Raw genomic sequence first — 16,263 nt, 5'->3', positions numbered from 1 at the left:
GTAACAAAATAAATTTTCTAAAAGAATCACTAGATTACTTGGAGTACAGCTGCTACATTTTCTTAGGAATAGTCTTAGATTTATGATATCTGAATATTCAGTAATTAATAAGCCACTGGCAAATAAATGTATAGGAACTATAGGAAACACACTGAGAATTAGCACGTTATATGGGGATATTTGTAGTTCCAAGTAAAAAACAGAAAGCTGCTTTTACAAAAGTACAACTGATATACAATCATGCTAAATATCTGTTGAAATTAATATAGTTTGGGGAATTCCCTGGTAGTCCAGTGCCTAGGACTCAGTGCTTTCACTGCCAGGGCTCAAGTGGGATCCCTGTTCAGGGAACTAAGATCCTGTAAGCCACACAGCATGGCCAAATTTACAAAAGAATAATAAAGTAAACTGTTTTGTTATTTAGTCTAATTTCATTTTTTATAAATGCTTTTATATGTATTAAAAATGCAAGTGTGTGGTTTTAAATTTAGATTTGGAAAGACAGAATAAAAGAACTTTCTTACTCATCTAGAGCTATAAATGAAAACTGCTAAACATGTGATTTCAATAATATAATAATATAACTATCACTCTTGAATACTGGCTTTGTTCGCTTTCATTTACTGTACTTTGAAAAATCAAATCTGTTTTTCAGTTTATTTATCCATAATGGAGACGTCTGATTTAGCTGGAATAAAGAAGAACCAAGGGAATCCCCAAAAGTACGGGAAACTACATCCGTGATGCTAGGTTTTACCTCAGCTGGCCTGCCAACACCCACTACAATCAATTTGCCGTCTTCTAATCCTACAAGAATATGGCTATATTCTTTGGTTACACAAACACAGTGGATAGGCGATCGCATGGCTAATGGGCTGATGCAGAGATTCAAACTAGAAGAGAAATAAAAAGCACATAATTACACAGATATACAATGGATTCACAGAACTTTATAACTGGAAGTTAACAGTCATTTAATTATACATTCTAATTTTATAAATGTGGGAACTTAAGTTCAGAAAACCTGAGTGACACAAGAGCCGACATTTATAGCATGACTCAAAATACTTAATACAGTTTTTCTCTATTTCCAACATCTGTTTGCACTCTAACCATTTATATGTGCTCTCACGAAATGATTAACAAATGAAAGTTGGATAAACAAAAGGGTAAAAGCCCAAAAACTATGTGCTGGTGGGGGATAAGGTTAATAAAATTGGTATATTTGCTTTGTCATAAAGGATGTAATATATATTTTAAAAGATAATGTGGTATAAAAATATAACATGCCATTATGATAAATGTTCACAGCTTTTATGATTAGAGAATGAAGAATTTAAGATGTACACACTATGCTCTAGTCTAACTTGCTAAAAGATTCCATTAATTTTTTCTAATTTGGGATTCTCCTAACCATACCCTAAAATCAGGGTTGTAATACAAAATGTTGGAAAGATATTATTGAAATGTAGACTTAATGCTCTACCACATGGGAAAGAATGACAAAAATGAGAAAGAAAATATAAAAATCAAAAGTGATATTGATACAGAAGTGATTTTGATATGAAGGCAGTAAGAGAACACTCTGGATCAGGAAACTATTAAGAAGGAAGGGTTTAGGGAGGGGCCAAGATACTAAGAGGTATATAAATAAGTCACAGTAAGTGTTTTAAGAGAAGAAAAGAAAAGAATGTATTTGGGCATGCAAGGGAAAACAGTGCTTTGTGAATATAAGTTGCTAAACATAAAGAACACCAAACTTAAAAACGTACTTACTTTACAAAGATTTTTTCCTTCACTGGGTAAATAACAAAAGCCTTTCACCAATTTTAAACACACACATACATAACAGGAACAGATATGCTAGACTTAGCCTGAAAAAGACTATCTGATTACAACTGAAAAAAATATTTTAAACCCAACTTTACAAACAACTCAATCAAAAAATGAGCAGAAGATCTAAACAATCTCTACCAAGAAGACATAGTGATGGTCAATAAACACATGAAAAGATGCTCAACACTGCTCATCATTAGAGAAATGCAAATCAAAACTATAATGAGGTATCACCTCATACAGTCAGAATGGCCACCATCAAAAACTCTACAAACAATAAATGCTGGAGAGGATGTGGAGTAAAGGGAACCCTCCTGCACTGCTGAAGGGAATGTAAAATGATACGGCCATTATGGAGAACAGTATGGAGATTCCTTAAAGAAATAGAAATAAATCTACCATGAACGTGAAGTCGCTCAGTCGTGTCCAACTCTTTGTGACCCCATGGGCTGTAGCCTACCAGGCTCCTCTGTCCATGGGATTTTCCAGGCAATAGTACTGGAGTGGATTGCCATTTCCTTCTCCAAGGGATGTTCCCAACCCAGGGATTGAACCCAGGTCTCCCGCATTGTAGACAGACGCTTTACCGTCTGAGCCATCAGGGAAGTCCTTAAATTTAGCATATGACCCAGCAATCCTACTAATGGGCATATACCCTGAGCAAATCACAATTCTAAAACACATGTGTACCCCAGTGTTCACTGCAACACTATTTACAATAGCCAGGACATGGAAGCAACGTAAATAAATGTACATCAGCAGATTAATGGATATAGAAGATATGGTACATATACACAATGGAACATTACTCAATCATAAAAAAAAGAATAAATTTGAGTCAGCAATAGTGAGGTGAATGAACCTAGAGTTTGTTATACAGAATGAAGTGAGAAAGAGAAAAACAAATATCATGTATTAATGTGTGTGTGTGTGTGTGTGTATATATATATATATATATATATGAAATCTAGAAAAATGATGAAACTATTTTCAGGGAAAGAATGGAGATGAAGATGTAGAAAATGAACTTGTGGACACAGCAGGGGAAGGAGCAGGTGGGACAAACTAAGGTTAAGATATATATATATATAAATAAAACAGATAGCTAGTGGGAACTTGCTATATGACACAGGGAGTCCAGCATGGCACTCTGTGATAACCTAGAGGGGTGGGCTGAAGGGAGGGGAGGAAGGCTCAAGAGCAAGGGGATCCATATGTATAACTATAACTGATTCACGTTGCTGCACAGCAGAAACCAACACAACATTGTAAAGCAATTTTCCTTCAATTAAAGAAAAACCCAACCCAACTTTAGTTTCTAAAAATTGAAGCTACAGTTGGACATATTCCCAAATCCATAATGCAGGCTTGGCACTTTGAAAACTGTTTTTTTTTTTTTTTTTTTGGCTATTTAAAAAAATTGTTGTTATTGTGGTAAAATGTATACAAAATAAAATTTTCTATATTTTTTAAATGTACATATAAATTTTATTTACTAATCCAGAAATAATTTAGCTTCCCCAACATTTTTATAGTTACCAAAAAAACATGTTCATAATAAATGATAAAAAGATTAGAAATCTTAGACTACAGATTTTACTCTCTGAAAATACTAATGTCTTTTCCTAAGTGTTACTTCAGTAATTCTTATTATTTACCTGTGGAGATCTCTTATGGACAGGAATCCTTGTAAGCTGCCTGTGACAATGTGCTCTCCAATTATACATATATCTGATACTTGTTCCTTCAGGACTTGAGACCCTAGATACTTGCCATTTACAGAAAACAAATGCAATGCATTCTTATCCTGCAAAGATTAAAGAAAATTTAATGATCTCAACTTAAAACAGTTTCAGAATTGTTAATTAAAACTATGACTAATAACAGAATGATGACTGGGTTTAAAATTCTGGAAAAAACATATGTTATACTTAAAGAGAAAATATGTAGACAACATTGTTAAAGTGATTTCAATCAGATTGCTAAGTAAATAAATATTAAACAAGAACTCTCACCCCTCCAAAATAATTTTTAAAAGTTCTCGTAATTTTTAAAAAGCCTTATCACTGAAATGAAATCAACATATAAAATTCATGGTTTATTTATACCCTGCCTTGTGCAAAAAGAATAATTTCCATCTAAGCTTATGAAGTGCCACACAATTAGAAATTATTTTTGAAATCATATAGGCCTAAAGTGCTAGTTAGTGTTAGTTTCTCAGTCGTGTCCAACTCTTTGGGACTCCCACGGACTGTAGCCTGACAGGCTCCTCTGTCTATGGGATTTCCCAGGCAAGAGTACTGGAATGGGTTGCCATCTCCTTCTCCAAAGCCTATAAAAAGCCCTAAAACAAAACATGAGGCTAATATTGTGATAGGGAATGAACAAATTGCATAATGGAAGGAAAATACCCTTTTCAAAATACTGTGCTCTTTCCTTCGGAGAAGGCAATGGCAACCCACTCCAGTACTCTTGCCTGGAAAATCCCATGGAGGGAGGAGCCTGGTAGGCTGCAGTACATGGGGTTGCGAACAGTCAGACACGACTGAGCGACTTCACTTCCACTTTCATGCATTGGAGAAGGAAACGGCAACCCACTCCAGTGTTCTTGCCTGGAGAATCACAGGGACAGCAGAGCCTGGTGGGCTGCCGTCTATGGGGTCGCGCAGAGTCGGACACGACTGAAGTGACTTAGCAGCGGCAGCAGCTCTTTCCCTTTTCAAAATGCCCCATGTGTACACAATGTATACAACATGGAAAGGAGAAGACAATCTCATTAATGGTCTAGCCATAGTGCATGAAACTGTTACATACCTTGAGAGAGGTACTTTCTTCAATGCTGGAGTACATGACAATATGTCCTTCCCAAGATATAGCCAAATTGGGAATGGTCAGGAGCAGAGAACTCTCACAAGGCGGTCGTAAAGTCCGCATATACTGACCCTTCTGAATGGTATGTATAATCACAGTGCCATCCTACACACAGAAGATATTAGAAAATAAGAACAGAAAAAGAAAAAAACTGAGCAAGAGAAAGAAATATGGGAAAGGACCTGAGAAAATGATTATTCCATCATGGAATAATACATGTACCTTAGGAAAAATTCCAATCTTGAAATTTCAAATGGCATTTTATTTCATAAACTGGCCTTCTTTTAACTAATAAAAATCTACAAATAGAATCCAGTCTCTTTAAATTTTTTCTTGCTGTATTTTTCTACTTCTGCAAAGTCCTGGACAAACTTAGCATAAAATTTCTATGCTTTTACCAATTCTCCTATATAATATAAATATTTTCTCTGAATTTATATTAAAAAAAAATCAGTATTTTTAAAGGTACAATCTTACCCTTGATCCTGACACTGCCATGTCTAGCTCAGTGCTGATGGCGACACTCAACACCTCATCAGTGTGTCCATACAGAATCTGAAAGGGTTTAGATGCTAGGCCCACGGGAACACCTCCCTAATATAAAAACAGAAAAGCAAAGGTCACTTTCTCGTACACTATTTTCTATACAAAAACTTATACTGTAGTTTAAATGTCTAGTCACAAATCAACCCTGCAACTAGTTCTTACCACTAAGTCTATTCTCAGAAGTACTTGTTCTTGGATTTCTCCTTGGATTCTCAAATGGTTCTCAATCTTTTCAACCTCAAAAACATACTAATAATATGAAGAGTTTCAAAGTTTGCTTTGGATTAATTTTAACAAGTGTATTGTTTGCCCTTTACAGAATTATTCTCCCTTTACTTCAAAGAAACTTTTTCTATTACATCTCTGAATACTTTCTCTTTTTTATTTATTGGAGTCCTATTTCAGGGACATCAATTATCTTTATGCTGACTTGTCTCTGATTTCTAGAACTATCATTCTTTTTCTAATTGCTTTTGTTGTTTCTATTTACATTGATTACCTTAAATCTTTCTTCCATGCTAATAATTTGATTTTTCAGTCACATTAAATTTGTTCTTTGCTTTTTCTGCTTTGGGTTTATTTATAATTGTAATGGTATTGATTTTAATCTCAGTTTGATTCTTCTGCAATCTCCCTTTCATTTTATTATGCTAGTTTATAATTTCATCTTTGAGGTCCTATTTTATTCAGTTAATATTATTATTCTATTCTTCTAATAGCACAACTTATTGCAGGCAATCTCTCTGTACCTAAGTTATTTTCTTTATCTGTTCGTAGCATGCTTTGTTTGGTACAGTACTTTCTATGATACAAATGCTTGAATAGTTGCCATGGTGTTTGATTTATGATTACCATGGATAAATGTCCAGACTTTCTTCCTCCGTTACACAATGTAGATGAATTCTCCCTGACACTCTATTACTTGGGTCATATCTGTCTTCCTCTAAGAGTATCAGTCTGAGTGCTTACTGTACTCCCATCTAATTTTTAAAAGTCAAATAATTCCTATATTATTTAAAGAAGATGGATTCTTCCCAAATTCATTTTATAAAAGTTGCATATCCCAATGATAAACATGCAAAGATAGAATAAAAACAGATTTCTTTCACATATAAGTAGAAAAATAAAGGACTAGAAAAGAAAATCTTGCTGTAAAATATAACAAGACAGTATGAAGTATAAGGTTTATTATAGAAATTCAAGGATGGTGCAAAACTAGGACATTTCCCAACATAATACATTACTTTTAAAAAAAGTAAAAGAAAAACTTATACATTAAAAAAGGAAGAGAAACTGGGAAAAACAGCTAAAAAGAACATGATTAGGACTACTAACAAAATTAGAACACAGACTGTGGATCAGATAAAGGTATTGTATAAATGTTCAGTGTTTCAGTTTTGATAATTGCACTGTGGTTATATATAAGAAAGTCTTTGTTCTTAGAAAAGACACACTGGTGTGTTTAGTTGTAAAGGAACAAAAAGCCTCCAGCTTTTAAAATGTTCAGGAAAAAAAATAAGATAGGGGAAAAAGATAGGGAGAGAATGCTAAGGCAAATGGCAAAAATGTACTAGCTCTGTATCTTTTCTGTAAATTGAAATTTTATTAAAACTAAAAAGTTATCAAAAAAGAAAAGAAGGTAACTACTGAAGTATAAAAAAAATAAAAACCCACAAAACCCACAAATAGTGAAACCTAACAGCAAATAGTATACTAAATGGTACAACAGTGAAGGCAAGTTCATCAAAATCAGACATTAAGACAGGAATGCTCACTATAATTTTTGTGCTTTATTGTATTCACTAACAGTATAATAGGGCAAGAAAATGAAGTAATTAGTATATTGGAAAAAGTAAAGAAAATCACTATTATTTTCAGATCACACGAATGTGTATTTACCCTGTTTTCAGAAAATTCAAGAAATACTACTAATAATTATGAGTTAGATAAAAGGATTTGGTAAACTGATTAGGTACAAGATAACTGTGTAGAAATCAATAACTTCTTTAGCAATCATCAGTTAGAAATAAAAACGATTTTTAAAATTCCACTGAAGCAGTCATAAAAAAAAGATAGTTAAAAGTAAACATAACAAAGTACAGGACCAAAATGGGGAAAAAATTATTAAAAAATTTTACCAAAAGACATTGAAAAAAGACCTGAAACAAATACAGAAAGACATTTCCTCTTTTGCAATATGAATAATTATAAAATGGTAATCCACACTAAATTAATATAGAAATTAAATATAATTTCATTAAGACTAAAATGAAATGTTTTGAGGACAGTTAAAATATTTTGAAAGTTCATATGGAAGAATAAAAACTCATAAAAGAATAGCTGAGAATCTTTAATAAAGGAAACACAGTGAGAGGGGATTTGCCTTACCAAATATTAAAACTGCTAAAATAAAGTCATTTTGATGTTGACACAGAATAGATATAGAAGAAAGGGAAATCTAGAAAAAGATCCAATTCAGTGGGTAATCAATTGTGTTGGCATAAATGACTTTCTACTCACAAATAAATAAAAGCATGTATTTTTATATGCTATATGGTTATATAATATATATAATGTATCTATATAACTAATACATCTAATATTAAATATTCTATATTATAAAATTTAAAAATGGATTAAAGATTGAAATATAAAAAAAATAAGAAAAGTATTACAAGAAATATTTTAGATATTTTCATAAATTTGGAGTGAGAGAAAGCCTGTTTATTTTTCTAAGCAAGGTAGAAAATCCAAAAGCCATAAAGAGAAAGACACTTCCTTGCACCATCGTGAGAGTACACAACAAGGTTGATGAAAATTCTAATTTATAATTTCTAGTTTTTGCACTTGAAAATAGGAATGTTATGTAAACAAAGACAAGAAAAATAACCATTTTTCTAGAATAAGTTAACAAGGAGCTATCTTTGGAAATTAATACAAGATAAGGTCATGAATCAGGACAATAAACCTAGGAAAAAAGTGCTGATTAACACAGAGCAGAATGAGGGGTAAAAGATGGCAAAGGAGCTCAAATAACCATTCAACGTCAGAGAAAAATTCACTGTCTATTAAGACATCTCAGTAGTATCCCCAGGGAGAATTTCTGATCTAAACCCAGCGTATTTAAATGTGTGACTACCTGTTGGGTAATCTGCCATATCATACATGTAGTATCTCTGGAACCAGAAATCAAATGTATTCCACAGTAATCTGTAGCTAAACAAGTCACAATATCTGTAAGAAAAAAGAATGTAAAAAAAAAAAAAAATGAAATGGCATAGTTTGACTGAAACAGAAATACAGGGGCAATTTTAGGTTATGTTCAAACTATCACTAACTCAGTCGTTCTAGCAGGGAGAAATGTAGGAATGCCACTGGAAAAGCACTGGGAAAGAGTGACACAGGAAAGGATGTCACTCAAATCATGTTAGGAGAGCCTTCTTTGAGCCCACCCTTCTTCAAGGGTGATGACTAGACATAGGGCAAGATATGCCTGTCAGAATCTTGGCATGAGTTTAAGTAGCTTTAAAGAAATCCCCACTTATTTCGATACTCTTCTCTGTCCCTCACTCTCTCATCTCCTATTACCTTCCACTACTACTGGAACTACAATCCTACTGAATATGTGTCCCTAACCAAAACAGTACATATTACACCATAAGTTCACAATATAAAATATATTTTTCCTAAACTGAAAAAACCTGAGCTAAGCGACAGTCACTGGTGCAAAATTAGTAGCAGACTCTATTTCCCTTTCTTAACAGCTTTATTGGGGAAAAAAAATCTACTCAATGATTTATCCTTACATTGAAAAGATTGAGATATTAGGAAGCACCAGATTAAACTATATTCAACAATTTTACCTCTTTCATGCTTTACCACTAACAAAGTAATAGAACAGGTGACTTCTTATGAGAAGTCATCTATGAGACTTATGAGACTTCTATGAGAGATTTTTTTTTTTTACCATTTTGTCATAAAATTCTGATTCTATCAACCGATTTTTCCAAAGACTTACCTTAGCATCTTTCTAATACTGTGAAGCTGTATTTAATTTATATGATGCTTAGTATACCCAAAATATATTAGACACTCTTAAAGAAAGAATATTCATAACACTCTATCAAAAAGTTCACTCAATTTCAAAGGTAAAATTCATGCCTTTTATAATATAAGAGGCATGTACTACTATCATGGTTAGAAATTAAAAACAAAAATTTGGGTGGGGGGAGTTAATGCTTACCCATATGTCTGATATTGTGTGAAATAAGTTTGCCTTTTGTAAGTGACATCACTTGAATGCTATTATCCCAGTGTCCAGCACTAAAAAGCAACTTCGCATCATGTGATACTATAAATAGCTTAGAAGTGATCTCCAGCCCTGGAGCAAAAGGGCCATTCATACTACGCTGAGTTCTGTAAACACAATTAAATATTAGACTCTTCTGTAAAAGATCATTTAGACTGATAGCAATGATTTTTTTAATCTCTTCCAAAAGAAATAAAAAACAAGTCTGTTCAAATGTTCAATTTGAAATATCTATTAATAAATGATACATTCAGAAAATACATTAACCTTATTAATATTATTAATTAAACAAAAATATATATAACAATATAGTCTCGAGGATTGAGTGTAAAGAAAGTGAGATTGGTGAAGGTGTGAAAAAGATTTAAATCTTGACTTTCACAACCAATTTAGTAAGACTGTCAATTCTGTAAATAGCCTCAAAGGATAAAGACAAGATAAAGGGATGTCAGGAACAGGAAACTTGGGAGTTGGAAATTTTAATCTATTTGCTTTTCTTGGCAATAAGATAGTAAAGGTACCTGTTTTGTTTTAAATGTCCATTGACTTACTTAGGATTTGTCACAGTTTGATCCCTGATGAATGTAAAGTAATTAGAAATGTTTCTGTCGTAAGGCAGCCACCCATGGGTTCCAATAATATGATTCATGCTTAATGTTATCTGGAAAAGAAACACATGCGGACAAACCTTCAATGAAAAGATTAAAGAAAGCAACTCAAAAACAACCAAATGCCCACATAATGTTATTAGCTTTTGTCACTTAGGGAATAATGCAGGATTATGTACTTAAAACATGAGACTCATTAAAAAAGTCTTAAAATAATTCAAATGGTTAAAAAGCTCATGGTTATCATACTACAAAAAAAGTTGTCCCAATGTATCCTCCTTTAGTAAGATTATTTTCCTCAAAATTTCTCAAATACTAGCATCTATTAGTTGGCAGTCAGAAGAAATTAAGGATCAAGTCTTAACCACAAAAATAAGATACTTATCATTTAGAACATAAATCATAAGTAGAATTTATGAAGAACTGTTAAAGAGGTCTCTTTTTAGGAGGGACAGTAATAGTAAATATTTACATTAAAAAATGGAAAGTTTTACTCCCCCTTGATGAAAGTGACAGACTTCCAAAAAAAAATTCAGATAACTTAAGAATTCTGCCACTTTAAAAAAAAGTACTTATTATTTTTGTTAATCTTTGAAGACGTTTTATCTAAGCAAACACACAATATGCATAATTAGAAACATAGGTCTAACTCTGAAATCTCTACTGTTCACTGTGCTATGCTCAAATTCTTATCATCTCTCAGTGATAAAATAAGACAGACCTATGTTTGGTCAACTTGCTAGGGTCCCAGATCCCTTACTTGCTAGCTTTGTGACTCTGAGCAAGTGACTTCTGAGGTTTAATCCTTATCTGTAAAAGGGAAATAATAATAATCGTGCCTGTCTCATAGGATTGTTAGGAGGAGTAAATGACAAAATTCACATACTTCCTAATATGTCCTGCAGGTGGTCGGACCTTTATCAATCCTGTATTATATCTCATTTTCACTGCTTTATGATAAATTTTAATATCTAATAAGATGCCATAGCATACTTTTCTTATATAAAATTTCCTGGTATTTTTCACATATTTATTATTCCAAACAAACTTTAGAATTACAGAACTACTTAAAAGCTATATAAATAAAAGATACATTTTTATACTTGGTCAAATTAATTCTATAAAAATTTTATCTTTTTTTCTTTTTTTGGTCATGTTCAGTGGCATGTGGGATCTTGGTTCTCCAACCAGGCAACCAGGGATGGAACCCATCCCCCATGCAGTGGAAGCATAAAGCACTAACCACTGGATGGCTAGGGAATTCCCTTATCTATTAATTTTTTAAAAGACTTAAAAAAATTTATTTTCTCAATTTTTTCAGTAAGTTGTAATGGATATAGACATGGCAGTGTGAAAAAGGTATAAACCAACTTACCAGTAACTCAGGACTTCCTTGTGACATAAAAGAACGAGACTGATTTTTGGGAACAATTGCCTTTACTAACGGAATACCGTCACTAATTCCCTATAAAATAAAGGACAGAGGTTTTAGTGGCTGGTTCCTCTTATCTTTATTAGATACAAATTATTGAAAACTTCTATTTCTTTAAATAAAGATAAACCCTGTAATATAGCATTTTACTCTATCTAAAACATATTACCAGTTAATTTAAAATACAAGAAAGGAATTTTATATTGTGTTTGAATGGCATACTTGAAAGTTCTGAAACCCATCACTTTCTTATATTCCACTATCCTGCCATTAAACAAGGATGTAGATTTCAAGGAGTGTCAACCATCTAAAATAGCCAATGATTTAAAATATTTATTTTTCCCATGCATACAGACATGAATATAAAGTAGAAAATATAGACTTTATAAGGAAACATTACTCAAATAAGTGAAATGGAAAAACTAGTTATATATTACAGACTTTTCCTTTTGGGTTTAACTTTCAAAAAATAGATCTGTTCCATTACCTGAGGCCCTTCCTGAAAGCCACAACAAAAGAACCAGAAAATAAAGACACTCCTTGGAAAACATAATTTTATTATTTTATTACATTATTACCATTATTATATTACCATTATTTTATTACAATGTTAAAGAGAACAAGGATTTGAAGTAAGCCTCTTGATGTGACAATAGTTCATAAATTACAGTTAACATTTATGAGGTAAACTATAACCTAATATTACTAGGTACAAACTACATGCCAGGTGATTTTCTAAGAGTTTTATATGAACTAAATAATTAATTATAACCATATGAAGTTAGAATATATCTTTTCTCTTCATACTGTGAATTAATCAAGAGAAGACAACTGACATTTACACAAGCATAAATGGAAATGATATCTGAAGGAATCTATTTAATAAGCTCTTGCTTTCACTGCTACATCAATTTTTTTCACCATTTTATTATCTATGACGAGACCTAACAGAGGCCTTCTCTTTTCATATGAGTGAGTGGGAAACACCTTCTTTTATGATGATGAAAAGGGATTAACAATTACTGGTACCCAAGGATATCAATTGCATTCTTTATCCTAATCCAGATACTGGCCCTAGGAAAGCTACCATGTAACTTGGGTGCAGAGAGGGGCAAATGTCACTGCATTGCAGATAGAATCCAGAAAATGCCATAAGTGATTCAGATCAGATCAGACCAGTCGCTCAGTCGTGTCCAACTCTTTGCGACCCCATGAATTGCAGCACGCCAGGCCTCCCTGTCCATCACCAACTCCCGGAGTTCACTCAGACTCACGTCCATCGAGTCAGTGATGCCATCCAGCCATCTCATCCTCTGTCATTCCCTTCTCCTCCTGCCCCCAATCCCTCCCAGATTAGATGCAGTTAAAATACTTATCAGAATTACATAATAAATATAGTCTTACATGTCCATCAACTTAGGGGTCAAACAGGAATTTATGGGTTACTCTGTATAGTAAAAAGATAACATAGCAGAATTGAGACTGCTCTCCTTAGGAAGGCTGTTTGCAAGGTTGGCCATTGGCTGGCATCAAGGAACTTGGCAGGCAAAGACTTCCTTACACAGATGTAAAACTTGTCTTCAATGATGCACATGGCTCACTATGTCTAGACTGTTTGTGCAGACAATCGTCTAAACACCTGCTTTTCTTTGCAGAGTCTAGAATTTGGAATGTGTTAGGCAGAGGGTACTTCAGTGACCAGCCCCCGATAAATATGTTGGGTACTGAGTCGCTAATGAGCTTCCCTGGGACACAAAAACATGTCCCATTTCACTACCGGAAGAAATTAAGCACCTTCAAATTATATGTAGGTACAAAACCCAAAATATTTACTATCTGGCCCTTTAAGAAAACATTTACCAACCTCTGTTATGTTGCATAAGAGTTACTACACGTTCTATGTACATGTTCAATCTATTCTTGATACCTTTTTATCATTTTTCTTCTTTCAAAAGAGTTAATATTATCTGTTCTAAACACATTTATAGGTATGAACGCATTTCACATTCACATTCTGAATTATTCAAAGAACAGCTGACCTTTCAGCAACTCAAGGGTTAGGGATGCCAACTCTCCATGCATTATATAATTTGTAGTCAGCCCTCTGTACCTGCAGTTCCTCCTTATCTGCAGTTCGGCCCCACAAATTCAACCAACCAGAGATTATGTAGTACCTCTAGTATTTACTATTGAAAAAAAACCCATGTATAAGTATACCCACACTGTTCAACCATGTGTTGTTCAAGGATCAACTGTAACTCAATATGTATATTTAAACATTTGAATTTGAACATACTCTTTCAAGAACTGCATTAATTACTTACCTTGCTTCACTGACTATTCCTTCTGATATTAGCAGTTAACAAGTTGACTCATGGGCCATGTTTTATACATGAATAGACACTACAACTACAAGTTATTTTAGATTTCCTCTATGTATCATCTCAACTGACACAAGAAGCCATTTAAATCAAATTATCCTTCCTTCTTATGTTTCCTTCAGGAAAACATGAAATTAGAAGAGAGAAAGCCAGGAGAAAAAGTTCAGCAGCAAACAAAACCGTTCAACAAGGTTGTTTTAAAAATTCTAAGAACATAAAAGTGAAGAATTATTTACTATTTTGGATTAACACCTATACTCTCCATTAAGGTATAAAAGGAATGTGGAAGTGAATAGAATTTATAGAGAAAATCCATTGATATTATCAAGTTGGAGATTACCTCTATAAAAAATGACTTGAGTTCAGGGAGGTGTTGAAATAGGTTAAAGGTTGAAGTGTCTGTTTTGGCTTGCTTCTGCACTGCTTCCTCTGCTGATAATCTAGAAGGGTGTGGTTCCTTAAAAAAATTAAGGAAAAATAATTCATAATTACATTAAAATACCTCTCACTATATTCCCTCATACATACTGGACTCTAGATTCAATGGATTACATTCTATGCACTATTGACAACTTGAACTGCTCAGACAATTCCCTCAGCAGAGTTTGGCTCTCTTCATTCCTAGAGAAACCCTACTTCTACAGTCTTTCTTATTGATATCTCCCTTGAAATTCTAAGTCAGAAGTAATTAATTACTCTCTTTCATTATTTTCCTCTGCACATTACATTATTTAGCATTTTATTCAGTACTTATTTCTTTTTATGTTGGTTTATATATAGTTGGTTATGGTCTTTTCCAACTAGACAACAGATATCTTAAAGTAAGAAAGTAAATCTTATTCAGTTTTGGATTTTAACCATGTAGAAGAGTATCATAAATATGGTACACACTGATGTATATATACTGGTAAACTTAAATGGATTATTCAAAAATCAAAGTTTATAAAATGGGTGAATCTTTATAATTCCTGAAATAAGATCTGAATGTCCATATTACTGGAATTGAATTATAGATACTGCTGCATTGCTTTTCAAATAAATTATTATTATTTCTTAGATTTTATGTCACAGAAAAAAGACAGTATCACCTTTTTAAATAAGAGAATTACAAGTCAAATTATTATTCCAATGCCACAGTTAAAATGTAGAATAGAACTCTATCTAAAGAGGATTCTTCTGTCTCTATTGTAAAATATTGCTGTTGTAGTTCAGTCACTAAGTTGTGTCTGCCTCTATGCAACCCCATGGACTGCAGCACTTTTTCCTGGAGTATGCTCAAATTCATGTCCATTGAGTCAGTGATACTATCTAACCATATCATCCTCTGCCATTTCCGTCTCCTTTTGTCTTCAATCTTTCCCAACATCAGGGTCTTTTCCAATTAGTCAATTCTTTGCATCAGGTGACCTAAATACTGGAGCTTCAGCTTCATCATGAGTCCTTCCTGAAAAGTCAGGGCTGATATCCTATAGGACTGACTGGTCTGATCTCTTTGCAATCCAGGGGACTCTCAAGAGTGTTCTCTAAAATATTAAATCATGGGAAAGAGACTTGGCAGCTCTAATTCAATATTTAGCTCTCAATTAACCATGAGAGTATTCACTTTATTTGAAATCAAAAGCTTATTTTTAATGACTTTTTTTATTATAAAAACTAATTCACACTACCCTTGTTAAAAAAAAAAAAGTTAAGCTGCTGAAAAATTACTATAGAATCTATTTTAAAGTTCAATGAAGTGTTCTGTTATTCTGTTACTTTTACCTCTGACTGTCAGCAAGCACTGATTTCAAATATGGATATTCTGTAAAGATCAATATTGGAGACTTCAAATAAATCGTTGCTAATAAACAGTAACAATTATAAAGCTCAGTCTGATCAATGAATTAATGAAGAACATCTATAAGTCAGAATTTAGATATACCTTTGTGATTATAGCTATGGAGATATCAATTCAACAAATATTTACTGCACACAAATTATATGCAAGAAAGATACAAAAATGATTAAAAGAAGGTTATTGACTTTAACATAGCTATAATATAGTGATGCAGATGGATAAATAAACAACTAAGTCAGAAAATGTCATAATTAGGATGTAAACAACCTACAAGAACTGGAAAAATGATCTACAAGTTCAACAAGGGGGCTTACAGCTATTAATTCAGAGGAAACACGGGATGGCAGAAAGGCTTCAGAGTTAAATGATCAGGCATCCAAATTCTGCCCCAGTCACATTCTAGCTGTGTAAAGGTGGAAAAAGTACTTGACTTTTCTAAGGCT

At 33.1% G+C, this 16,263-nt stretch overlaps 1 protein-coding gene across 2 annotated transcripts in view; it reads right to left on the bottom strand.

Moving 5' to 3' along the window:
- The window catches only part of NBEAL1 (neurobeachin like 1), a 159,797-nt gene that overhangs the window by 9,193 nt on the left and 134,341 nt on the right, over positions 1-16,263 (bottom strand). For both annotated transcript variants that reach the window (XM_070770452.1, XM_070770458.1), the window contains 9 exons: positions 14,324-14,440; positions 11,546-11,635; positions 10,114-10,223; positions 9,497-9,669; positions 8,393-8,487; positions 5,185-5,301; positions 4,651-4,812; positions 3,495-3,643; positions 758-893 (listed from right to left, as the gene is read on the bottom strand). In XM_070770452.1, coding sequence (XP_070626553.1) covers positions 758-893; positions 3,495-3,643; positions 4,651-4,812; positions 5,185-5,301; positions 8,393-8,487; positions 9,497-9,669; positions 10,114-10,223; positions 11,546-11,635; positions 14,324-14,440 — 1,149 coding nt within the window. The remainder of the gene's footprint in view (positions 1-757; positions 894-3,494; positions 3,644-4,650; positions 4,813-5,184; positions 5,302-8,392; positions 8,488-9,496; positions 9,670-10,113; positions 10,224-11,545; positions 11,636-14,323; positions 14,441-16,263) is intronic.

This window comes from Bos indicus, chromosome 2 (assembly GCF_029378745.1).
Source record: "Bos indicus isolate NIAB-ARS_2022 breed Sahiwal x Tharparkar chromosome 2, NIAB-ARS_B.indTharparkar_mat_pri_1.0, whole genome shotgun sequence".
NCBI lineage: Eukaryota > Metazoa > Chordata > Mammalia > Artiodactyla > Bovidae > Bos > Bos indicus.
The sequence above is the reverse complement of the archived record's forward strand: the minus strand, read 5'-3'. Positions and strand labels throughout refer to the sequence as shown.